Below are 26,647 nucleotides of genomic sequence, written 5' to 3' on the forward strand. Positions count from 1 at the left end.
AAATATATATATATATATATATATATATATATATATATATATATCACAATCAATCTTTTTCTATATGTGTATAATTTAAATTGTGTTGTATTTATATGTGTTACATGATTGGAATTACAATGGAGTTTAGTACACATGTCATTTCGGTTTACACTAGTATATAATTTTTGATTCACGGAATTTATTTAAGAAATAAAAAGTGAAAATTTAATTTGTGGTTTTAAATAAAGTATAGCATTATCCTTATAAGATCGTGTTAGTTGAGCAGGTGATTTTTCAAATGAGTATGATAATCAGATATGTGACGGTCAACATGTTTCTTCACCTATTTGGTTTCAGACTTATATATATATTTATCTACTTTTTTTTCAGTTTTAATTTGTTTGTCTTATTTTTTTTATATATATTTGAAAATTGTGTAAAAAATTATTATAAATCATGATAATTGACAACTTAAAATATATTTACAAAAACATACAAAAAAGTGTTCAATTGATTCATAAAATTAATCGTAACATGTATTATTTAATTTGAAAACTACGTAAAAAATATTGTCAATCTCAATAATTAACAACATATTGACTATTAAAATTCTATTTGAATTACATATATTGAAACAAGGAAAGTGACATAAATTATTTAAAAATTATGTAAATAGTACTATAATTTACAATTATTAACAATTTAAAATATCTGAAAAATCATATTAAAATATAAATAATTCTCTAAATTTTTAAATTTTATCTATGTCAAATAAAGTAAAAAAAATAACAGATAATAGTTTTATGTGTACGTTTAAACGTACGTGTGTATTATCCTTCTCTTTTTTTTCCTACGATTTGATATTCATTTTAAAATTTAATTAATTTATTTTTATATTAAAAATTACACTTAAAAAGAAAACGCTTTCTAAAGTAAATTTTATTTTCTAAATTTAAATTCAGAATCTTTAATTAAATTAATAATCTAAATTTTTTTAAATTTAAATTTAAAATCTTTGATTAAAATATATATCTTTGATAGTATATCGATTGTCTTTTCAAAATGGACGTGACGTTGTAATAAAAATAAGGCAAAACCAGTTGCCATGAAAAAAAAAATGAAATACTTTTACTTTGGGAAAACAAAATTATTATTTTTTTTGTTTTGTTTTGAGTGCTTTAAACATTAAACGTGCCTAAATATAATTCTATCAAATTAAATTAAACCTAAATCACTCAAAAAACTAAAACAAAATATTTAAGCAGTGAATTAATTAAAGAATTTATGTTTTATTTCTCACCAGTTATCCTGAGTCTATATTAAAACTTCGATTTAATTCAAATCACGCATTACTAAGTCCAGTTAACTTTTGATGGCGATACTTCTAACAAGATTTTCTCTATACTCCGAACTTGAATTGACAACGTACTCAAAATGAAATAATCTTTAATATTAGCTGAAATGTAACTTTCACTAAAAAAAAAACTATAATAATAACATTGATTTGTTTTATCAGGAGAATAATTAAATCGTTACGTTTGGCTTTTACATTAAAATAGAGCTAATCCACTTTCAATAACTTACTGCTTTTTTGTTAATATTTTCAGATTCGTTAATGATAATCTAACAAATATGAATTCTACTTTAATTATGTCATAAGTTTAATAATCAAGCCAATTGTAAATATAGTATCTTAATAGATGTATCTAGAGTCGTTAATATTGGTTAGACCTGTTGGATCGACCTAGCCTAATTCGAAATTTAATAGGGTTGAGCTAAGATTTTTGAAGCTCATTTAAGAAAAGGGAATTACTTATTTTTTTGATGAGATTTGCTTGACCAAACTATATGTAATTCTTTCCATTTCATAATGCTCCAAATAATTATTTTGACACAACTCAATAAAGGTATGATCAGTATAAAAAAAATTCTCATGTTCGATTAGTTAAAATTGAAAAAAATCAAATTCAGTAGTTAAATGAATTGGATTACATATTCTCATTGTTGATATGATCTTTTCCACCTTTTGTTTGATCGGTTAAATAATTTAGAGATGGCTCGACAGTGTTAAAAAAAATATGTGTTTTAGGTTCCCAAATTTAAGGGGCATTATTTTTAATAATAATAGGTTATAAGTTATTTTTTTTAACAAATATTGAATACTATTTGTAGAAAAAGTAAACTTTTCACGAAAATGAAGGAATTATTAGAAGAAATTTAACATATTTGGAGTACTATATCTCGTGAAAAATAACTTGAAATAAGAATGGTTATATTATCAATTAAAAACTAGAAGAAATCAATTATATAAATGTATTTAACAATTCAAATTTAAAGCACCGTTTAATTTTTTTGCCTTAGGCCACTAGTATGCTTAAGTCACTCATGAAATAATTATATCTGTTAGTCAAATATATAAAAATAATATACTACTCTATCTGTTATATATTATTAGTCGTCTTATTTTTCAAATTACTAATTCAAACTATACAACTACTTGTATATATCTTTTACTTGTTGTGATAGAAGGCCATATCAACAACGATATATATTGTTGGAACTACGACACAATCTCAAACAAGTTAAAAGATTAATCATATGAATTTAAAGTTCATTTCATTTTGGCCTTTAAATTTAATGAAATCTCATGGCTTTAGATGATTTGACTACGTAGAATTAAATGAAATAAAAGTTATAAGTAAAGCCAAAACCATTGTCCAATCATAGTCACCTAATATAAAGAGCATCCATAATTCCATCCACTAAAGGGCTTACATGTGTATGTCACAAAAATGTTATTTTTTGTAATTTATCCATTTGAATGTTCTCGAAATGTAATGAAATTTCACAAATATTACACAACCCTATACCCGTAAAATGTGGTGCGGGAGATGGAGCTGCTCTTTCTTATCTAGAGATGTCGATTTCGAGCTTTAGATATACAAAAATTCTTAATTTGAGCCACATTATCCGAATAAGCCCTATCTAGCGCGAATTTAAACTAGTCCAACTTTAATATAAGTATTAAACACGAGAAATAAAATAATAATGCCCTAAAATGACATTGCAACATTAGTTGTGGACTTGGTTTATTTGGCTGGTTTTGGGCTTAAAAACTAGACCAGGCTGTTAACATGGGCCCAAAATTTAGAAGAATCTAGGTATATGATTAAATGAAATACAAAATTAAGCTTTTTCTACATACTATCTCTATTTCGAAATGGTCTTTATGGTAAAAGTTTAGAGAATTTTTACCTCATCTAACATAAATTTTATACATAATTTGTGTAATATTCTAAATATTAGTATATATTGAATGTTGCATGTATGGAAGGATAATTACATATTCCAAACTCACAACTATATTCCAAAAAACATAGGGTCAAGACTTTAAAGTTTTTTTATTTGTTTTTGTAGAAAAAGAAAGGACAATATTAAAAATGATTGGTGATAAATGAGTGGGAATTCAACATCATTTTAGTAAAATTGAGTATTGTTATTTTCCTAATCAAGAAAGTTGATGCAACGTGTCACCATATACATGGAAAGATGATAGAAACATACACACATATATATATATATAAAGGAAATATATACAAGTGTAGATTTATGTATCTCGTTAAGCGTGAAGAAGCATCAATATAAATTATTATGAGCATCTTTCACATATAGCATAAATAAAAATTATATTTATATATTATAGTTATAGTTTGCATAATTGCGCTACATAATAAATATAAATATGTATATTTCACTATAAATATATGTATAAAAGAAATAGGTGTATAATATGTTTCTGTTTCTGTATACATATACAAAAGATCAATTATATAATATGTGTTTGTATAAAGCGAGAAAGAGAGAAAGACAAAAGAAAATTGAACAGGGGAAGATCGTATTTGTATAATCATAAATGTATAGGACGAAAATATATGCATTTGTATTTGTATATACAATTTTCTCTCATTTTATACAACACAAACACAATGTACACACTTGTGTTTGTATAAAGTGAGAGTGTCGAACGGAATCTGGGAGAGGGGAACGAAAATATGTGTATATATACAATTTTCTCTTATTTTATACAACACAAACACATTTTATACATTTGAGTTTGTATAAAAGTGAGAGAAGCAGACTGCCACGAGAATGAGAGTGGCGTGCGAGATTCATAGGAGATGGGAGAAATAGCTACAGTTGTTATGGTGTACAATTAAATCAAACTATATTTATAACATTTAATTTAAATAAATAGTTTGACATTATATACAATTTTTTCGATTATTAATGGACTTCCTTGGCAAATTAGGTAGATCATATTGTGCGACAAGTACTAAGCCCATATTTTTTTAAAATAGGCCCAAAATGTTACAACTTTATTCGAGTTTAATTCAAGGTACACTTTACTTCTAGGACATAGATTGTAGAGTATGTATTATTTTAAATTTATATTATTTCTCTATATTTAATTGTACTATACTTTTTTTTTAAAAAAAAATTAATAAAATGTCCTACAAAAAAGCCATCTTAATTACTTGAAAATTGAATATAAAGGTGCAATAATTTCAAAAACAATTTTTTTTAAAAAACTTTGACCTTTGGTGAACACATCCCTTACAAAGTCAAAAACACAATGTGTGACCAAATTCTTTTGGCTTCTAGCCCTATCCTAATTATATTATTTACATTATGAAATATTTAAAAAATATATATATCAATATATTTATTAATCTAATAAAATTAGTTCGTAAAAATATAATTTGTCAAATTCATTTAAATATTAATGTGTTAATAATCTGCTCATACAATAAGTCAAATCATTTTGACTCGTTCAGATTCAATATAAGTTGTTTAAGGTCATCTATCATTCCTATCAGTGCTACTGTAACAAATAAAGAATTTCGCGATAATTATTTAGCTATAATAATATACTTATCATTTTATTATATTTAACGACAATAATAAATATGTATATATATAACAAATTAATTCAATTACGACTAAAAAAAATTTATGACAGTAAATATTATCCTAAAAAGAAAATATTTTACCTATATAATGCGAATTTAAATAAGTCGGACTAGTAAATTGTAAACGTCCAATGATTAAAAAGAGATGAAGACTTTTTTTTTAATTAAATTAATAAAATATTACCACTTGTAAAATATAGGGGTTTGTAATCATTAGACAAAATATATCTACTAGTATTATATATGTTAATTGTGTTTCTTCTTCCACTAATAATATTACTCAACTTTGTTTGTAATTTCAAATAATTTTGAAATCTCTTTCAATATAAACTTTATTAGGAGTAACTTCTAATATAAAGTCAACAATATTGAGTGACTATATCTTGTGTATAATAGAGTAGTTAGCAATAATTACTCAATTAGTACTGTTATTTAAAGGAATATCTTATTACTTGAAAGAAAAAAAGTTTTATTCCCTCTATCCTAATTAATAATACTCTTTTTATTTTTAATGAGTTTCTAAAAAAATAATATTTTTTTCGTATTTTGTAATAATAGTAGTTTAGCTTTTACCATTAATAAAATAATTTGTAAAAAAAATTCATGACTTATTTCAAATCATGCATTTTAAAAATTTTTCTTAATATATTATTCAAACTTTGTTTTTGATTAAATATCTTCGTATAAATTAAGACGAATCGATAACTATAGTAAAATTCAAAAGGAAAAGTTGGTCAATTCCTACTAATCTTACGTAGTGAGAAGTATGCAATTTTGGACTTTTAGTTAAAGCTTGACATAAATGTGCATTAATTAATTATTAAATAACCAAGGTCCCATTTCTTTGGTCAAATTGATTTTGCTTGGTCCTCTAAATATATTTTGACTCTTTTGATTATATGTTTTTTTTTTTAATAATGTAGTAAATATTTTGTCTACTAATTTGCCTTTTTTTTTAAAAATCGAATTCTCACCAATTTAATAGGATGATAATTATAGTGTGTGTAAGTTGGTTAAGGGATTATAATATGGGCAATCAAACTCTTACCGATAATATGGAATTCAGATAACCAATCAACTAAAGTAATAAGATTTTCAAAATTATAATGTGACGTAAATTATTTAATCTTCAATTAGTATAAAGAGTATTTTGATCTCTTTACTTGTGTTGAAAAATATGTCAAAATTAGAATATTTTTGAAGTGTATCACCTCAAATATAGAGTAGTATTATATGTTTAATATAAAACATGGATATCTAGTCCGACTATTTCAGGCAGAGGAAAATTAAAATTTTGCGATAAAGCTTTCGATAGGACATTCGTAACCTACGAATATCAAATAATGAAACGATTAATAATTCTCGAAAACTATGAATATTTCAAAAATACACATTTCAAATAGTTAAAAAATTAAATAAGCTAAATAAATCCAAAAGTTTCAATTTTTAATCAATTATTGCAGAAACAAAAAATACCATTAACCAATCAAAATAAGATTGGTTAGGTAAATTTAGAAAAGGGGTACTATCAATATTGACTAGAATATTTATATATGTTAGTTAAAAACAAATGACATGCATGGTGCAAATAGTCAAAATAATTATAAACAAATTAGTAATGAAAGTCATGTTCTACCATTTGATTTGAAAATATATATATATATATACATATCAACATCATAAATTCAAGTTTTAATTTAAGATAATAAAATATATATCATTAAAATTTTGTCATATCATTACCAAATATGACAATTATTTTCTTTAATTTATTTTCCATTATAGCCTCTTCTTCTTACTCTTTTCCTCAGTCTTAATGACAAGGTCAATAATGATAACCCCACCCTTTTTAACAACCTTAATTTATTAATATAATATAAATAATATTATTTTTCTAGCCAACTATATCCAACCCCACTTCACCTATATATAGTTATGTCATTTGTGTATCACATACACAAACTTAGAGATAAAAGAAACTATCTAGCTGATCAATTTAAATAAAGAATAGCTCGTTCAACAAAGTCAGAATCGAATCTTCAATTCAGAAAATCTAAGAGAATTAGCTAGCTGGATTTGGATCTGCACCGACTCGATCTAGGAAGTCAGAATCGAATCGTTCGTTCAGAAAAATCAACGAAAATTAACTAGTTGAATTTGGATCTACACTGACTCGATCTACAAAGTCAGGATCAAATCTTTCATTCACAAAATTAAAAGAGAATTAAAAATCCAATTTGGATCAGCACCGGCTCGATCTACGAAGTCAGAATCGAATCAAATCTTTCGTTCATCAAAAGCAGAATTTGAATCTACATCAGCTCGATCTAAAGTAAGAATCGAATCTTTCTATTATTTTTTCCCAAATTCATTCGTGAATAATAATTCAAGATCGTGACACGAGTACTCATGGAGAAACCATGCAAGTCATCAAAGAAGAAAATTACAATCTTGAAATTACTACCAAAAGCAGCTGCTGCAGCTGCTTTTGTACTACAAAATGCACATGCACCTTTTAGTCCAAGTAGAGAAAAGAGATTAGAACATCATCACAAAAATCACCACCATAAAGGATTTACAGGCCCAATAATACCAGTAATTCCGGCCCATCAAGTTTCGGGTCGAAAATCCGAGCCCGGTTCGCCTAAAATATCATGTATGGGGCAAATCAAGCAAAATAAAAAGAAGACGTTGAATCGTATGAGAAGTAGCGAAAAAATCAGCCCTAGTAAAAATCAACGAAAAAAAATTACAAGGAAATCGATGTCTAATTTTGGTAATATGTTTGGTGGCAAATCAAAATTGATATCAGGGCGAAAATCAGATGTTACAGAAGAAAATATTGTTTGTAAACTTCCTGATAGAGCACCTTGTTTGAGTCAAATGCAACGATTCGCTAGTGGTAGGGAACCGTTGACCAATTTTGACTGGAGGTCGATACAAATTACACCTCAAGATGAACGTAAGTATTATACAGACGATGATAGAGAATTCAGTGACGATGATGATGACGAAGATGACGAAATTAGTCCTTTTTCTGGTCCAATATTATTAGGTAGAAGTAGAACAACTATATGTTTGGAGCCAAGGAAGGAAATTAATTTATGGAAAAGGAGAACTATGGTCCAACCTAAGCCTCTTCAATTGCAATATTAGATAAGTTCAAATTGTTTATTTTTTTTTTTCCCTTTTAGTTTCTTGTTTTTGTTTAATTTCTTCTTAATAATGTATTAATACGATTTAAATTAAATCGCATATACTAATAGTGTAATTTGTTATGAAAAATTTTGAAATTTAATTTATTCATGTCAGTCGTAGCTTTTTATTACTCGTCTTTCTTTCCAATTAAATGGAATTTTTCGAGGGATTGTTCTCTTTCTTCAATCGAGCTTACATATGTTCAATGATCTTATAATTCTAGTGTTCTTAAATCTCGAGGGAGTTCTTGATATAAAAAGGAATAAAAACCAAGTCATCGACTATCACGATATTTAATTTTATATTTCAGCACAAATATTTTAGTTGTATTATATGATTATACTTTTTAAAAAATTATACAAATATAAATATAAATTAATCAGACACGCGAAAATGATTCTTGTTCACATTCACCTAATAAAATTTAATTTTATTTGGTGGTAGCTTCACATATTAATTACACACATGTAGTTGTTGACAAACTAATAGCAGCCATATAGTTGTGTATATATCACTAATTTCAATGCTAAAAAAAGATTTGTATATCATAAAAATCCATAAATTGTCATAATACATGATTTTTGTCTTATCAGTTTATAATTAATTAATCCACCGGCGTAATTATTGAGCTGAATTTAAAATGGTGTCATTTGGAAACAAAAAGTCCTTTCCATGAACAACAATTATAATATAATGCTATGGTAATAAAAAAATTTAAAATGCATTTATCACGATAATATAGTAAAGCGATGTAATTTATAGACAAGAATTTAACCACATGAATAGTAGTACAATTGTAGTGTCATGGATTCTTCTTAGAAAATTAAAAAAATGAGTTCGCCCTTCGTGTTTTTAAGAAAATATTATTTTATTGATATATCGATATAATTATTTTTTAATTAATCGAAAAGGATATGCAATTACAAATTACAAGTGCAACTGAAACTAGAATTAGCATGTAAAATATACGAATAAACGAAGCATACAATGCTTTAAATAGAAGTTAACATAAATAAACGTTCATCAAAAAACTAATCGTTAATGTATGATATACATGAAATATACATTTTTTACAAAATAATATATATTTTTATATATTTAATTGCGAATATAATTATTTAAATTTGATTGGCTAAATATGTAACTTTCATTTTGTTTCACAATTTTCCCTTATTATGGGCCACTAGCTCATGTATGTTACTGGTTAATGACAATTGGGCTTGCTTATAGTTTGGACCAACAAATCAACCCAACAAGGACAAGAATTAATCAACATAGCCGTTTATTCAACCGTTTAAATTAGAAAGGATAAATTTTAGGAATCACATAGTTTTAATATGAAATTACAATCGATCCCTCTTTAGTTTATAATTACACTAATCTCTTAATAAGTAACACAAACCGGATACATTAAACAGTATCTCGGATACATTATAACATAAACAGGATAGGTAACATGTAGCTCGGATACATGATATGTAGCTTGTATACATTGAAAACTAGCTCGAATATATTATAAAATAAAATGGATACATAATATGTGGCTCGGATACATTAATATTTGGCTCGGATACATTAAAGAAATAAGGGGTTTTAGAAATAGAAGAGGAAATTGAAAATAAGAAAAATATAAGACGTGTATTTCAATAATTTTTCAATTAAAAATAACAGAGATTTGTGTGTATAGACGATGAAAGGTTATGCATATCGATTAAAAAAAGTAAACAGGAAATTCAAATATATTCAATCAATTATCTAATTTGGGTAAAGATTTTCGGCATTCAATTTTACTAATGGGCCAATATGTGAATGGTTCTTTCTTTCAAATATCTTACATGGGGTGTTTTACATGGACCAATAGAGTAATATATTTTTTTAAAAATAACGAGGGAGGAGATTACAATGTGAGGAATCAGATCATTCCAACAAGATAGGAGTTCAGGTAGCCAACACGATTAAACTATTAAGATTTTCTGAAGATTGACAAGTAATTTTTTAATTCGAGCATCTTACATGACATGCTTAACATGACGAGATTCATAAAATATTTTGATTATATATCTTTAATTTAAAATTATAAGATTTAGAAGTCTTTTTTAATTTTTTTAAATTTCATGCACAATTAAACTAAAACACATCAAACAAGAGAACGGGAAAATATTATAAATTCAGTAGTGATACTACAAAATTATTCCTGTAGCGAATGAGATTATTCTTTCTTTACTTAGAGATTTTGGGGTTCAAACTTTGAATATGAAAAAAATCCTTCATAGGAAATATTTTCCCTTCAAATTGGGCTCTATGCATCACGAGTTCAAATTAATCAGACTTCAATACGATACATAAAAAGTATCAATAAGAATAAAAACAATATATCAAGATTTTAGCATAAAACCCTTTTGAAGATGATTTTTTTTTATGGGTAAAAAGAAAGAGTAAAGTGTTTACTATAATAAAGATTTCTTCACTGATAATTCATGAATAAAAACTTAATTTAACGATTACATGGCAAACTTCTTATGTCTTTCAAATATTTTAAATTGCATATCCGAATTCATGATGAAAGTATAGAAATTTGAATCTCAAAATTTCAAATAAGCCACGTAAATTGAGACAGTGAAAATATAAAATTTATTTTGTTAATTAATAGTATGAAAAGTGAGGGTCCCAAGTAGTTGGAGAGTAAAGTGTGTGGAGTGGGTTGTAAATTGTTAAAACTTGTACGCTTCAAAGCGTAAGTTTTTATTTATTTAATGATTGCTTATTGCATCAATTCAAAGCTATGCAATTTTGACTATTTTGCTATTTTCGTTGTCTCGTATTATTTGTTCATATTGTTATAAATATAGAGAATATAAATATTTCAAGATTTTTAAAAAATCCTTTCATTGTTAATTTTGATATTAATGGATAAGATATACAAATAGTGTGTTAAAAAAAATTAAAGGGTAAATTAGTAAAAATGTAATTCTTACTAGGTCTTAGCTCCATCATACTTGTCCTTAATTGCTCTAGCGTATGCCATAGGAACCTATTTATAAGTTTTTCCTAAGTTGATGAATACGATGTGAAGATGATCTATTTTTCTTTCTGAATACTCTTTTACCAGTTTCTTAAACAAAGAAATGCCTTGTAGTACTTGAATGATCCGATATGAATCTGAATTGGTTCTTGAAACTAGAAATGTCCCTTCTCGGCCTTAATTATTAGCTCCGCCACTCTCTCCCACACTTTCATAGTGTGACTTAGCAGTTTAATATCCCTATAATTTTTACAATTCTGAATGTCACCCTTATTTATTATACAAAAGGATCATCATGCTCTACCTTTATCTGTCCGCACATTAACAACTTAGTCCATTATTATTTGCGCTCTTTCAAATTCCGTTGAAATATCATATGATCGCTCTCCCCTTAACCTCTTTACCATGTATAAATCTACAATACTCAAAATCGTAATACCTTTTAAAATGTCCTAAATCTCATGACCACGAACACTTTTACCACCTTTGTCCCTGATGTACTTCACTCGATCCAAATCTCGAACCTTCCTTTCTCTCACCTTGACTAACCTCTATAACTTTTTATTTTCACTTTATCCTCAAACTTTACATAAAAACATTCAAAAACTATTTATTTTTGCCATCATAACTTCTAACCATGTTAAAAATACCTCTAAACACCCTCAACCCCCAACCCCCTCATGTCTCATTATCAAATATAGCAAATATATACCTTATTGTTCTTTCTTTTTTCCTCATTTTACTCTCTTGTCATCACACATATTTCATTTTCTTCTCCCTCTTATTTCCTTATTATATAATAAAGCTAGAGCCAGCAAACAACACTTCTCCCTATAGTCATGCTAACTTTGCATGAAGACAAAGAAAAAGATAATCCAAAAGTAATCACAAAAAAAAATACAAAACTAATTTTCTTTATACATATATATTTAAACTTCTTTTAATACTCAAAGGGGTTTTTCTCTATTTTTGTTCTTTATTTCAAAATAATAAAATAATTTTAGAGATATGGAAAATTTGTCTAATAATGGTCTAAGCCATCTCTTCATGACAGTATTTCTCCATTGTTTCTCTATATTCATGGTGATTCCATCCATTACTGATATTACTATGTCAGCCATTTGTCCTGGAAAAGATGAATGCTCCATTGCTATATATCTCACCGGAATTCAACATACGGTATTTATTCATTTCCTGAATAAATAAGTTCTGTGAGTTCAACTGAATTTATTATTATTTTTATTTATGAATCTCAATGAATCGTAACAAGAAAAGGTTTTTCAATTGGAATTTTGTATGCATGTACAAACAATTTAGAATGTCACTAATACTTGTAATTTTGCTTATGTCATAATTTATTTATTTTTTTCATTTTTTGCTAGATTTCATAGAAGGCCACTTGTTATTATTTTTCTTTATTAGCACCATACAATAAAGTGGCATTTTCATTTTAATTTTTTAAAAAAAGTTAGGGACTTTAATTTCCTTATTGTTATAAGTGACATGTTTTTCCTTTTTTTTCCTCCCTCCGTTTAAAAAAAAATGACCACCTTTTTTTTAGTTTGTTTAAAAAAGAATGACTTTTTTCTTTTTTTGATAATAACTTTTCACGTGACATGTTTAAGCCCACAAAATTAAAGGATAATTTCATACATTTGACATAACTTTAATTTAGGACCACATGATCAAAAGTCTTCTTTATTTTCTTAAACTCCGTATCAAGTCAAACTAGATCGTTCTTTATGAAACGGAGGAAGTAATACTTTTTCCACTTAATAGAGCCATATACACTTAACATCAATAACTCACTAGCTTACTTAATTTCCTCTAGCCTCTTACATTTTGCTCAAATCTTAATAAATATATGCAAAAGGAACTCGAAAACATGTGTATAAATGAGTTGCAATTACATCACTAATTCTAAATTCTGAATCTGTCGATATCTTTCGTACATCAAGTTATTTTAGTTTAGTTGGTTTGTAATTAGGTTTAATTGTGAATTTTAATACACTTCAAAGGGAGAGTACTTGTTGAACTTTGTTTAGAAGGGAATCCAAAAAAGGTGGAAAAGAAAAATAAATAAAAATAGAATAACATATACTTAAAGTTACAACTATAGAAGTGTTTATAATAAACCATTTTAAAAAAATACCCATGTGCCTTATCTAGTCATTAATCATTTAAAAATTTTATTTCTATACGTATGTTCCTAAATTGAAGAATATTTAAACAAAAAATAAATAAATGTAAACACGTGGACACTATAAATAGATAGCCAGATAGAAAAAAAAAAATCATCACTCCTATGGTATGATGATGCATATAAGACATTACTCAACCGCTTTATTGTCTTTTTCAGATTTTGAATTTAAATTCTGAGAATATTTTTTTTTTTTAGAAAATAAAGGTGAGAGAATTATAGTATTGAATTTATTTTTTTGTACTTTTTTTTAAAATTGATATGCTAGATCAGTAAATATCGAATACAAAATGATCGTATTAAAATAAAAGACTATGTTATCTTGTTTTTAAGTGGGAAGTTTCCCCTAGTTCCTATGAAATTCCCTTTAAAAAGAGAAACTTCTCTCTATTTTTAACTTCAAACTTTTGATGGTTAATTTTTCAATAAATACAAATGTCTCATCTTATATACCTACCCCACTTTAACTACCATTTCCCCCTCTTATTTTGTTTTTATTTTGATTATTATACGGAGTACGTAGCTGAGCGAAGATTTTTACTAAATAGTTTTTATATATAAAGAAGTAAATACATAAAAATGTAGAAGGAAGTTTAATATTTACTATACATACATAAAAAAAGTATTTTGCACTATAAATAAATAATATAATTTTCTACCAAAGTGAGTTTGAAAAAACCTACTTGACTTCGATCTTTCATAGAGCGATATTGGTTTTAACTCAATTCCAAAATCGTATAGGGATGCAAGTCACCCCCCCCCAGACACGCCTAGGCACGATCAAGACTGGACATGTGAAGCGGTAGACAACCTATTTAGGAGCCCAACATCATAGGACTGACTCTGATATCATAATAAATGAATCGTCCATTTAATAATATTCAAATAATACTAAAAATCTTCACATTATCAGTTACAATTTAGACTTTTTATCGAATATCATGAATATAATATTTTTAGTGAAATTGATGAATTAATAAATTTTAATTTTATTTGATGATGGTCCAGATAATAGGTTTGGGATCACTAATTATAATGCCCTTGTTGGGGAATCTATCAGACACTCGTGGAAGAAAAGTAATGCTCATGCTCCCTTTGACCCTTTCTATCTTCCCTCTAGGTACCTACTACTATTCCTTCTATCTTCGCTCTCGTTTGACTATAGATTTTGAAATTAAAATACGTAAATTTAACTTTTCAAAGTTATGATAGCTTACTGTTGCAAAAACTAGCTTTATGAATTTAGTATAGTGATTTTACCAATACAAAAAATAGAGGGAAAATGCATAAGTACCTCTCAACCTATGCTCGAAATTTCAGAGACACACTTATACTATACTAATATTTTATTATTCCTGAACTTATTTTATAAATAATTTTCTATCCCTTTTCGGCCTACATGACACTATCTTCTGAGCCTAACACGTGTTGACAATTTTTTCAAACTATCCGGTTGATAGTGCCACGTATGCCGAAAAGGGGTAGAAAATTATTTATAAAATAAGTTCAGGGTAATAAGATGTTAATATAGTATAAGTGTGTATCTGAGATTTCGGACATAAATTGGGGGTACTTATGCATTTTTCCAAAAATAAATTTTATAACTTTATTGTTACAACAACCATGCATATTCAGTTTAGTTTCACCAGTGCGATTAAATGGGAGTGGGGCTTACGCAAGCCAAATATCCTTATCTTTATGGAATGAAAGATTGTTTTCGATCGGCCTTCAACTCAAAACGAAAAGAAATCTCAAATTGTGTAACAACATATTGATCATATCTTGACTAATTTTGTCATGTGTACAGTGATATTGGCATACAGCAGGACAAAATACTACTTCTATGCATACTATGTCCTAAAAACTCTGGTTGCTATAGTTTGTGAAGGAAATGTTCATTGCCTTGCTCTTGCCTACGTGGTAAAAATTATTTATACTAACGATATATATAAATATTATCCAATAAGCTTCTTTTTTTTTATATATATTGACGATATATATAACTTAATTCAGGCTGATGTTGTTCCAGAGAATCGTCGAGCCTCTGTCTTTGGAGTCCTATCAGGCATTGCCTCCTCTGCTTTTGTCTGTGGAAATCTCTCTACTCGCTTTCTCTCCGTGGCTTCCACTTTCCAAGTACGTGAACGTGACACTCGTTTTATTCTGATACATCTTAAAAACGTCTAACGTTATTTTAGTACTGATAATACTACGATTTAACTTATATTCACTAACCCTATAATGAAAGCGATTGGAGTTTTGACATGTTACAAAAAGTCAGTTAGTTATAACCTCTTATACAAAATATATACTATCTGTATATAGAAGTTAAACTCATAATATTATTGTATACGACTTTCGCGATTTCAATTTTTTTGCTAAATTAAACTATTGTTACTAACAGGTTGCTGCAATAGTTGCAATAATAGCTCTTGTATACACAAGAATGTTTCTTCCTGAACCTTTGGTAAAAGATCAAATTTCTACTAAAGGAATTGAAACAATTTGTCTATTGGAAAAAGCTCCAAAGAATAAAGTCCAATTATTCAAGACATTGCCTTCTTTCAATGATGTGTTATGTTTGTTAAGGAATAGGTAAGATTGTAAATTCGCTCGATGTTGGTCGGATTTTTTAAAAATATTGTTGCATCTATGTCAGATCGTTCAAATGAGCTATTTTTGGTTTTGATGGATCTGACACAGATATGATGATATTTTTGAAGAGTTCAAGCAACATAATTTATTTATTTTTACTTTCTTATTAATCATAATTTTTGTAAAAATTTGCAGCTCCACATTATTACATGCAGCTATTGTTTCTTTCTTTGCCCATGTTGCACATGTTGGACTTGATTCTTCTCTTCTTGTAAGTTCACTACTTCCCATTAATGCGCGGTATTTTACTGAGGCGGATTTAAGATTTGAATTTTATGAGTTTCTATTGAAACCTCAAGTTAATATATATATAATAACTGAGTTCACAATTAAATATTTTTAGATATTTAGTAGATTTCTTAATATGTATCTGGATAAAAGCTATTTGATTCGCGTGAACTTGTAGATTCTAGTCTAAATACGCCTCTAGTTGTCTAGTGTAATATTGGGATCTCAACACAACTAGCCGGTAGGATAAGACATTATAACAAAAACAACTTTTAGTGACAATAAATATATTTATTAACAAAGAGTGCTTAGTTAATTGACACTGGATTCAATGCCGCTATGAATTTCAGTAACATTAATGAAGAGTGCTAATTGACACTAAAAATATATAATTAGTGCAATTAAGCTATTGTCGTTAATTAATTGTCATTTGCTGCTAAAGATTATTTTTGATGCAATGAAATCCGAATAAAAGCTACTTTGTTCACGTGAACTTGTAGTTCTGGTCTAAATACGAATTGTCTAGTATAATATTGGGATCTTTACACAACTAGCCGGTAGGATTCGCTCACTTCTCTTAACCAGTATACATAAATTATACATATAATATACATAGGTTATACATATAATATACATAAATTATACATATATTATACATCAGAAAGTGCATTATTTTTTCAGTATTTCTTGAAGGCTCAGTTTCACTTCAACAAAAATCAATTTGCTGATTTGTTGATAATATCTGGTATTGCAGGATCCATATCACAGGTGGTTATTTTTTAATTTTGTATGTTCATATTATTTTTCATTTTGCTTCTCAATGAACTTATAATATCTTCAATGTTTTAATATTTTTGCAGCTTCTTCTAATGCCCATATTAGTTTCTGCTCTTGGAGAGGAGAAATTGCTCTCTGTTGGACTCTTATTTAGTTGTGTTCATGTATAGTATTACTACCTTGACTATATTTTCACGGTATCTTCACACAAATAGTCAGACAGATTTACTGTTTACTTTTGCTAGCTGGCATACATCGATTATACCTAAGTTGCTCCGACTCTTCAAAAATATCAATGGGTGCCTGTCGAATTCTCCAAAAGTGATGTATTTTGGGAGATTCCGACAAGGGTGCCACATTGAAAGTGAAGAGTCTTTGCAAGTTAGGATAATACATGATGATATACATGTTATACATGGATTATATACTTACTATACATAACACGATGACTATTTTTAGTTTAATCAGTTGATGGACAGCTAAAATAGATTCAATTCAAAGCATGTAAAGATTTTATTTAACTAATGTTGACTCAAATTCAATTATGCAGATATTACTTTATAGCATTGCTTGGTCTTCATGGGTAATTTCTTCCATCCTTACTAGTTTATTTCATATGTTTTAGCCCTTTTTGTGATCTATTACTCCCTCCGTTTCATTTTACATGAACGTTTTAGACTACTCAAGAAAGACTTTTGAAACTTGTAGTTAATGAACATGTCACGACGTCTTAAGTAACTGTAAAATCATGTCATTAAGGGTAAAATGAGAAGTTATCGGAGGGACTAGCTTTCATGTTCTTCGTGATATGGCTAATTATCTACTTTACCATGTAGGTTCCTTATGCTAGCGCTTTGATCTCCGTTATGTCTATTTTCGTGATGCCTTGTGTAAGTCTCGTATATATAATCGTTTGTTTTTTCCGATAGTTTTACAGTTAGAAATCACTAAATGTTGTACCTGATTGCAGTTGAAGAGCATTGCATCCAAACAAGTTGGTCCAAATGAACAGGTTGTTATCAAAATTTGTTAAAACTCTGTTTTCTCCCCTGTTGTGTTCTGTCTTGTAAATGATTTTGCTAATGTATTTCTCATGTGGTTTCTTGTCGGTCGATTTCTATTAGTATCTAGTGTCTCTTGTACATCGATTATCACACTTATTTTATTGTAGTTACTATCAAAATGATTATAGTATTTTGCCACGTTATTTCTTTTTCGATCTGCTTTGATATGCTTGTATTTGAGCGGAGGGTCTATCAGAAACAGTATCTCTACCTCCCAAGTAGGAATAACGTCTCTGTATACTCTATCCTACCTAGACTCAACCTGTGAAATCACAATGGATATGTTGTCGTTGTCTCAAAATTTGTTTCATTTCCTGTTTTTAGGGAAAGGTTCAAGGATGCATCACAGGAATATGTTCCTTCGCGAGTGTAGTTTCTCCGTTAATTTTCAGTCCTTTAACAGGTATCTAAACTGTGATTTTGTTTTTCTCCCCTCGTGTTCGCGATTTACAATTCCATCTAATCTGATTGTTAATAAGGTTATCATTTTTTTTCCAGCTTTATTTCTGTCAGATCATGCACCTTTCCATTTCCCAGGATTCGGATTAGCCTGTGCTGCCTTTGCTTTCGTAAGTGCTTTTGGCTTCTGAAATTGCATCTTCAATATCCTTTCCTGATCCCTCCTCGAGTCTTCGTATTTGGAGAGAACGGGAAAAACACGTATTGTTAGAGTGGGTAAAAGTTCCACATTGGTTGGGGAATGGACTGGTGGTCTCTTTATATGGACTTGGGCGATCCTCCCCTTATGAGCTAGCTTTTGAGGTTGAGTTAGACTCATGTGTCATATTTTTACATGGTATCAGAGTCACGTCCATTCCTGGTCCACGCTCCAGTCAGGTCTGGGCATGAAGGTGGGTGTTAGAGTGGGTAAAAGTCCCACGTTTTCGTTTCAATTTAGTGTCTCCATTCCTCACGTTATTGATGCTTATGCAGATGATAGCCTTCATTGAGAGCTTCATGATAAGTTCAGCTTGTCCTCTAATCAGTTGCAGACTAAGCAATTCAGATTTCGAAGAGCCTTAAATTCGACATGGAGTAGGTTTATGTTGTCAATTCGTTGAGCTTGGCTCGCGTTGTACAGGAAAAAACTCGAATTACTGCAGTCTCAAAGAAAATTTGTTTAGATTTGCTTGTAATGTATCTATCTAATGAACATGTACTAGGAAGTGTTTGTTTCTACTTACATTCTAACATGACTTGAACCGTCAATCTACTGATTGATGATAAATGTGTTCGATCAACCACTGGAGCAAACCTCACTTGTCGGTTTAAAAATAGATTTATTTTGAAACAAAAGGAATATTATATTTGTTTGTGACATAAGAACAAGAGGGGAAAAAGGGCTAATGGGGAACAAGTATTAAAAGTGTAGTACCACTAACTTTGGAGAAAAAGCAATGTGACGAAAGCGAAAAAAAAAAAAAAATAATTTTTTTCAACCATCTAGATTGATGGATAGAGGGATATCCACATGGTCCCCTACCCACCCACATCCAACCCCCGATTAGGCGGATTCAGAATTTAAACGTTAAATTTTACTCTTCATAGCTTAAATTTTGGATAATTTAGATAGATATGTTGATATTCGAGATCGAAAATATTGAGTTGGGATGATCGTGGAACCACAGACATAAGAGGTTCATGTTAGATGTTGGAGTGCGTTAGACTCACATATTGATCGGGAAACAGACTAATGATTGTTTATATCTACTTGGATAATCCTTCTCTCTTGAGCTTCTTGAGCTGCCTTTGAGTTACTTAACTGTTGTATAATGTACTTTATCCCCGTTTGGACTCCCGATTCTTGCTCTAGTCTGGGCTTAGACATGAAAGGGTGTTAAAATAAGTTAGAGTCCCGTTTTACTAAAAGGAAACGATTCAAATATGTCATCGAACTTTGAGAAAATGTTCATATCTATGCCATCCGTTAAAAGTTAAGCTCATTTTTGTCATTATCGTTTGAGAAAAAAAGTCTCATCCATGTCATTATTGGTTAAGTTACGATCTCGCAAAATTATTTTTTATTCGTAGTCGATTTCGCCACATCATTGATTAAATCATTTTTTTAAACGAAAAATGTTCAAATATGCTATTGAACTTTGAGAAAAGGCTCATCTATGTAATCCGTTAAAAGTTTGACTCATCTATGTCATTTTCTTTAATATAAATGGATAGACCTTTTCTCAAACAAAATAACATAAAGATAAACCAATCTTTTAACAAATAACATAAACGAGTCTTTTTTCAAAATTTGATTACGTATTTAAACTTTTTTCTTTTATTAAAAAATGGACTAATGATATGTTTATATATACTATATTGGTTCTAACAATTTAAAATAGCTCATTTAAATGTTGCTGACTATTTATAACTTCCATTAACATCAGTATTTTTCCAACCAATAAGATACTATACAAGTGATTCAAGCAATGAGGTAAGCAATCCAATTATTTATTAAATGAATCTAATTGCACCAACATATAAATTCTTAATTATAATCCAATATGAAGAAAAAAAATACATAATTTTTTTTTTAAAAAAAGTTTTTGATGGTGTCATCATATATAGAATCTCTTGAGTGGAAAATGAGACAAATTTGTAATCTTATTGGACAAGAAGAAACAAGTTGTGGTTGTGAGTAACTATCAAACTCTATATAATCCAATTTTATAATTCAATAAAATATGCATGAAATGGATATAATTCTTAAACAAAGTTTAATTAAGAATTAAATAAGACAATTTGGTGATATAAACAAAGCTTACAAACCTTGTTTGAATCCACATAACGGTATTTCTGAACCAAAATATTAATTAACGAAAAACATTTTCGTTCAATTTCGAGGCATTTTAAACTATTTTTCCGTTTGATTTATAGCATTCGAACAAAAGTTAGTTACCTAATGTAAATTTCAAAGTAGCGAGATACAAAGCAAATGAAACAACAGATAGTAATACACGTTGAATAATAAGAAACTACGCGATTACTGAATAAACTGTGTTCTTACATGCTTTTTTGTTTGTTTTGTTTTATATTTTTTTCTGTTTCATGATGTAAGCATATGATATAAAGAATATATGTACATTGTAGTAGTTCTTCAACTACTCTATTTTTTATTTTTATTTTTAACTAGTTTTCTCTGTTACCTTCCTTTTTTCTTGTGATAATTAATTAAAATTTGAATTTGAGGAGTATATTCACATTCATTTTTTGTAATATTTGCTTAAGCTGATTCTGTTTTTTTGGATGATGGAAGATTCATTGAGTTGTAGTAGTATAGGATTATTGGAGTTGCCTCAGAATCGTACTCGAAAGAGAAGAGAGAAAGTTGAAGTGTTTCAAGAAGTGATTCGAAGATTAAGGGAGTCGAATGATGAAGAATCGAATCAACCTGGTTTTGCGGATGAGTTGTGGGCTCATTTCACTAAGCTTCCTCTAAGGTAATCTTTGTTTTTCAAGTTTTAAGCTAGCGTTTGACTATAGATTTTGTAAATTTATCTTCAAACGAGATGATCGGACCATGTATGATGTCTAAGTCTTGTTGTCCGTTCATATTAGTAGTTGTAATATTGCTTTTCTAGTTTGTTGTCCTTTGATTTCTGTTACTATCTGTTGTTTCTTGTAACTTGATTCTCGTATTATTTTGTTGCAGTTTCTGTTCTGTTACTATTTGTTGTTTTTGTTATTATCTGTTGTTTCTTGTACTTCCGTTCTGTTTGTGTTTGAGCCGAGGGTCTTTTTCTTGTAGTTTCTTGTCCTTTGATTTCTGTTACTATCTGTTGTTTCTTGTAACTTGATTCTCGTATTGTTTTGCTGTAGTTTCTGTTCTGTTACTATTTGTTGTTTTTGTTATTATCTATTGTTTCTTGTACTTCCGTTCTGTTTGTGTTTTAGCCGAGGGTCTTTTTCTTGTAGTTTGTTGTCCTTTGATTTCTGTGACTATCTGTTATTTCTTGTAACTTGATTCTCGTATTGTTTTGCTGTAGTTTCTGTTCTGTTACTATTTGCTGTTTTTGTTATTATTTGTTGTTTCTTGTACTTTCGTTGCTTCTTTTATTTTTTGGGACTGTTTGTGTTTGAGCCGAGGGTCTATCAGAAACAACCTATCTACCTCTAAGGTAAGGGTAAGATCTGTGTACACTTTACCCTCCCCAAACCCCTCAAAGTTTCACATTTCATGTTTCAACTTCGAAATGTATGGCTAAAATGGGAGCTAAATTATAAGTCTATTTTACCGGTGCCAAGAGTTTGTTTGTGGTGACTAGTTTAACGGGTCGTTACTCTATTTTCCGAGTTATCATAAGTTCAAAGATGGCTAATATAGGTATGCAGTTGATGTGAATATTGAGAGAGCACAAGATGTTGTTATGCATAAGAACTTGCTGCAAATGGCACACTACCAGAATCCCGCGCCAGCAGTTGAAGTCCGCCTAGTGCAGGTAGTACTGTTGTCCAACTTTCGCGCTTCATTCTTTCTATGATGACCAAATTATGTCACCTCAATCATGAACGAAGTAATATTTGATTAAACTGTCACTTCAACGAATATTATCAAATACGTGTCATGGACTTGAACTGTGACATTTACAATTTCTCTTGATTTTCTTTTAAGTTCTTCATTTTTCGATAAGCATATATGATTGAAGCAAATTGAATAAAAACTTATTCATTTGATTTTCTGCTATCCAGATTCATCGAATATCTGATGGGAATCCCGGGGATTCAGTTCATTCTACTTTCTCGAGAAGGGGAGGTGCACAAGGTATTGATCACCACGGCAGGTAGAGACATGACGATACAAATTTAAGTATATCTGAACTCTCTTTACTATGTTCAGTATAGTGATGACATCTTCAACTTTTTTACTTTTTATTTTCAAATTTACAGCATGCATCCTCCACCTGCCTTTGGTTTGTCGCCAAGCACAGAGCTCGCGTTAGGAACCAATAAATTATATGTTCAAGATGGAAATAGTGCTGTGAATGGAAATTCACTGTCATTTCGGTAACATTTCTCTTGATTTATTCTTTTCTTTCATCGTCGTGTGTTAGGTGTTTTCCATCCCTTCTACGTTTTGCAATTCTATCTTCTTTACTTGTGTTTCGCAGGCCTTTGTATGAAATAACGATTTCAACAGTTGACAAGCCCAAGCTACTCTTTCGGGTAAGCCTTTTCTATGTAAACGTTATATCTCTTTCAAGAATCTCTCTGTACTCTCATAGAATGATGTTATATATCCTGGTTCTCCGGAATTTTACTATTTTCAAGTAAAGAAGAAAATTTGCTTTTACGTTTCGTGCAGTGACCAGCTCCAGTTTGTCAATACATAACAACATCCCCTTCTAATCCTTCTGTCAGGATTACAATTTTTTGTCATGTTTCCGAGTTCTCCTTGCAAGCATTTTATTAGTAGTTCTGTGTCTTCGTAAGTAGTATACCACCGTGTTGCCAAACTAATGTGTTCTGAATGTAGACGTCGTGTTCAGACATTTTCCCTCTCCTAACATTTCTATTAAGTTCTTTACATGAAATATCGATTAAGGTGAATGCACGTTTATTTCAGTTAACTTCTTTACTTTCGGAGATTGGATTGAACATTCAAGAAGCTCATGCTTTCTCAACGAAAGACGGTTACTCCTTGGATGTCTTTGTGGTTGATGGTTGGGAAAATGAGGTACTTAATTAGCTGAACATATAAATTGAGGTACTTCATCTCGATATATCTTCATATAAGTCTCGACATTCTTTCTCTTTTGTCATTTTTAGGAAACTGATCAGCTAAGAAGTGTCCTGGTGAAGGAAATTTCAAATATAGAGGTAAAAGTAATTGACAGACTCAACGCAACACTGAAACAGACGGGGTTAAATCAAGACCTTTTGTTCCCGAAAATGAAGTTTGTACAAGCTGGTATCAACATTATCGCGAACCATGTAGATACATCTAGCAACGGGAGTGAAGCATGGGAAATCGACAATGCACTGCTGAATTATGAATATAAAATCGCAACTGGCTCAACTGGTGATTTGTCAGTAAAAATGTCAACTTCGAATCAAGAATACAATATAGTCACTCACTATGGCCTAACGAGTTTCCGTATTTGCAGGTATAAAGGTTCATTCCATAATCAGGATGTGGCTATTAAGGTTCTTAAGTCTGAATGCCTAAATGAAGATATGCAACGAGATTTTGCTCAAGAAATTTATATATTAAGGTTCGGATGATAGCTTTATGTCCTGTTTCGTTGCTGCAATTTCACTACTATCAACTTCTATCTGTGTGTGCACACTACCTGATCGCTTCTTTCTGGTACGTACAGGAAAGTCCGCCACAAGAATGTTGTGCAGTTTATTGGTGCATGCACGAAACCTCCACGATTATGTATAATCACAGGTAATCACTAGAAAAGACTAGTTGAGTTTTACTTTTCAGTAGCGGAATAGACTTCTCTTATCTGTCTTCAAATGTTACTTTCTATGCAGAATTTATGTCCGGTGGAAGTCTCTACGATTTTCTGCATAAAACGAAAGGTTTTTTCAGGCTTCCGGTGTTACTCAAAGTTGCTATTGATGTTTCAAAGGGGATGAGCTATCTGCACCAAAATAATATAATCCATAGAGACTTAAAGACCGCTAATCTCTTAATGAATGAAAATCACGTAAGAAATGAAGTCGATTTCCTGGTGATCATCGATCCTTATATCTATACAGACTGCTTATGTATTGTGCTTTATAGGTTGTGAAGGTTGCTGACTTTGGTGTTGCTCGTGTGNGTTTCTCGTTGTCTTCTTACTCGTGGTCTTTCGAGGTTTGCTTTGTCTTCATATGTTACTTTCTATGCAGAATTTATGTCCGGTGGAAGTCTCTACGATTTTCTGCATAAAACGAAAGGTTTTTTCAGGCTTCCGGTGTTACTCAAGGTTGCTATTGATGTTTCAAAGGGGATGAGCTATCTGCACCAAAATAATATAATACATAGAGACTTAAAGACTGCTAATCTCTTAATGAATGAAAATCACGTAAGAAATGAAGTTGATTTCCTGGTGATCATCGATCCTTATATCTATGCAGACTGCTTATGTATTGTGCTTTATAGGTTGTGAAGGTTGCTGACTTTGGTGTTGCTCGTGTGCAAGTTCAGTCTGGTGTCATGACAGCAGAAACAGGAACATATCGATGGATGGCTCCTGAGGTTAACCCTCCGTCCCTCTTCTTTACTTTCTTTAACTTCGTGATAACTGTTATCGTGCTTCCATAACATAACATTAGTCTCAAGTTCTTCACGTCAACCTCCTGAGTCTTATTTCGTTTGTTTGATATTACAAAGGTTATTGGACACAGACCTTATGATCGAAAAGCTGATGTTTTCAGCTTCGGGATTGTACTGTGGGAGCTGTTAACAGGAAAGGTAACACTGTTACGTTCGTTGATTCATCCATTTTCAATCATTTTCTGCTTCTTCATGTGTGTTTTATTAACATTTTGCTTAAAACTTTCATATTGACAAGTTTATTATAAGGCAAGTAATTGTATCATTTCTGTTTCCTCATGAGCATTATCTTGGCTTTACAAATTTTCAGTGTCAATAATCGTTTTTATCGATGTTAATCAGCTTCCTTACGAGTTCTTGACCCCATTACAAGCTGCAGTGGCTGTGGTTCAGAAGGTATTACATATCTCTACGCGCTCTTGAATTTTGAACAATTCTACTTGATAACTCGTACATGTACTATATATGGTTCGATCACAGAAAACTTAGCAGTAAAAACAGATTTTGTGCTCTCTACATTAGTTGAGTTTCCTAATATACAAACTATAGGGTCTAAGGCCAACAATTCCCGCGAACACTAATCCAATGTTGGTAGAATTGCTCGAGAAATGCTGGCAGCAAGAACCGCTCTTAAGACCTGAATTCTCCGAGATACATGACATCTTACAAGACATGACCAAAAAGGTACTCGTCGTGGTAGCAGAATTAGATTCAATGTGATTTCTGCATTTGTTTTGTGTTTGTGAAAACTCTGCTTAAACACAGATGGTTGAAGAAGAGAAAAGTAGCAAAAGAAGAAGCCTTGGATAACAATTGAGGAAGCAGAATGCATAATACGCATTTTACCTTTTTAAGTTAAGTTATATATACTGACAGTGTAATTTTCGTTTTTTTTAACTATTAGTGTTGTATAACTATGATCTGTGGTAGTAGATTAGCTACAACTTTTCCTAGATTATGATTTAATGTTTTTATCATTGGGATCTACATGTAATAACTGACATGAATCATATTGTATAAATATTTAGTCTGGATTGCAGATTTGTTAGCTGTTAATAGAAGTTTATGCTCACCCTGTTTGTTGATATCGCTCGACTAATAGTTATTAATTCAGAAATTATTTTTTTTTCATCGAAGAAAACTAGAATCAAGAACAAATATTTAGTTAAGTGATCAAAATCAACATGTATATTTAAGAATAAAACTATAAGAATATGGGATTTAATTAAGGATAAGATTATGACTAAAGTTCCAAAATAGTTATTAACTCATAAATTACTTCTT

General features: G+C 29.8%; 3 protein-coding genes across 5 annotated transcripts; all 3 read left to right on the plus strand.

Moving 5' to 3' along the window:
• Nucleotides 1-6,892: 6,892 nt before the first annotated feature.
• LOC107006638 (uncharacterized protein At1g76070-like) lies at nt 6,893-8,254 on the plus strand. The gene has a single exon (XM_015205154.2). The coding sequence runs from the start codon at nt 7,362-7,364 to the stop codon at nt 8,106-8,108; it is 747 nt and encodes a 248-aa protein (XP_015060640.1). The 5' UTR covers nt 6,893-7,361; the 3' UTR covers nt 8,109-8,254.
• Nucleotides 8,255-11,904: 3,650 nt separating this feature from the next.
• Nucleotides 11,905-19,340, plus strand: LOC107005851 (tetracycline resistance protein, class E-like). Its single transcript, XM_015204504.2, has 14 exons — nt 11,905-12,351; nt 14,381-14,492; nt 15,180-15,292; nt 15,386-15,508; nt 15,777-15,967; nt 16,163-16,238; nt 16,937-17,023; nt 17,116-17,196; nt 17,583-17,615; nt 17,869-17,922; nt 18,003-18,044; nt 18,421-18,499; nt 18,595-18,665; nt 19,030-19,340. Exons 1-14 carry the CDS (start codon nt 12,181-12,183, stop codon nt 19,117-19,119), a joined length of 1,323 nt encoding a protein of 440 aa, XP_015059990.1. The 5' UTR covers nt 11,905-12,180; the 3' UTR covers nt 19,120-19,340.
• A 1,856-nt stretch (nt 19,341-21,196) lies between these two features.
• On the plus strand, nt 21,197-26,406 carry LOC107006677 (serine/threonine-protein kinase STY46-like). 3 transcript variants are annotated; one of them, XM_015205194.2, is made up of 15 exons: nt 21,198-21,536; nt 22,421-22,535; nt 22,786-22,877; nt 22,984-23,100; nt 23,205-23,259; nt 23,660-23,770; nt 23,863-24,122; nt 24,201-24,308; nt 24,414-24,487; nt 24,577-24,752; nt 25,190-25,285; nt 25,421-25,501; nt 25,706-25,759; nt 25,913-26,047; nt 26,129-26,406. In XM_015205194.2, exons 1-15 carry the CDS (start codon nt 21,343-21,345, stop codon nt 26,171-26,173), a joined length of 1,713 nt encoding a protein of 570 aa, XP_015060680.1. In that variant the 5' UTR covers nt 21,198-21,342; the 3' UTR covers nt 26,174-26,406. The 3 variants fall into 3 exon arrangements, 2 of the variants coding, with proteins under 2 accessions (XP_015060680.1, XP_027769547.1); XM_027913746.1 differs by having other exon boundaries at nt 21,420-21,536; nt 22,429-22,535; XR_003575800.1 differs by lacking the exon at nt 26,129-26,406 and having other exon boundaries at nt 21,197-21,536; nt 25,674-25,759; nt 25,913-25,982.
• Nucleotides 26,407-26,647: the final 241 nt, after the last annotated feature.

The sequence above is a fragment of the Solanum pennellii genome, chromosome 12 (assembly GCF_001406875.1).
Source record: "Solanum pennellii chromosome 12, SPENNV200".
NCBI classification, from domain to species: domain Eukaryota; kingdom Viridiplantae; phylum Streptophyta; class Magnoliopsida; order Solanales; family Solanaceae; genus Solanum; species Solanum pennellii.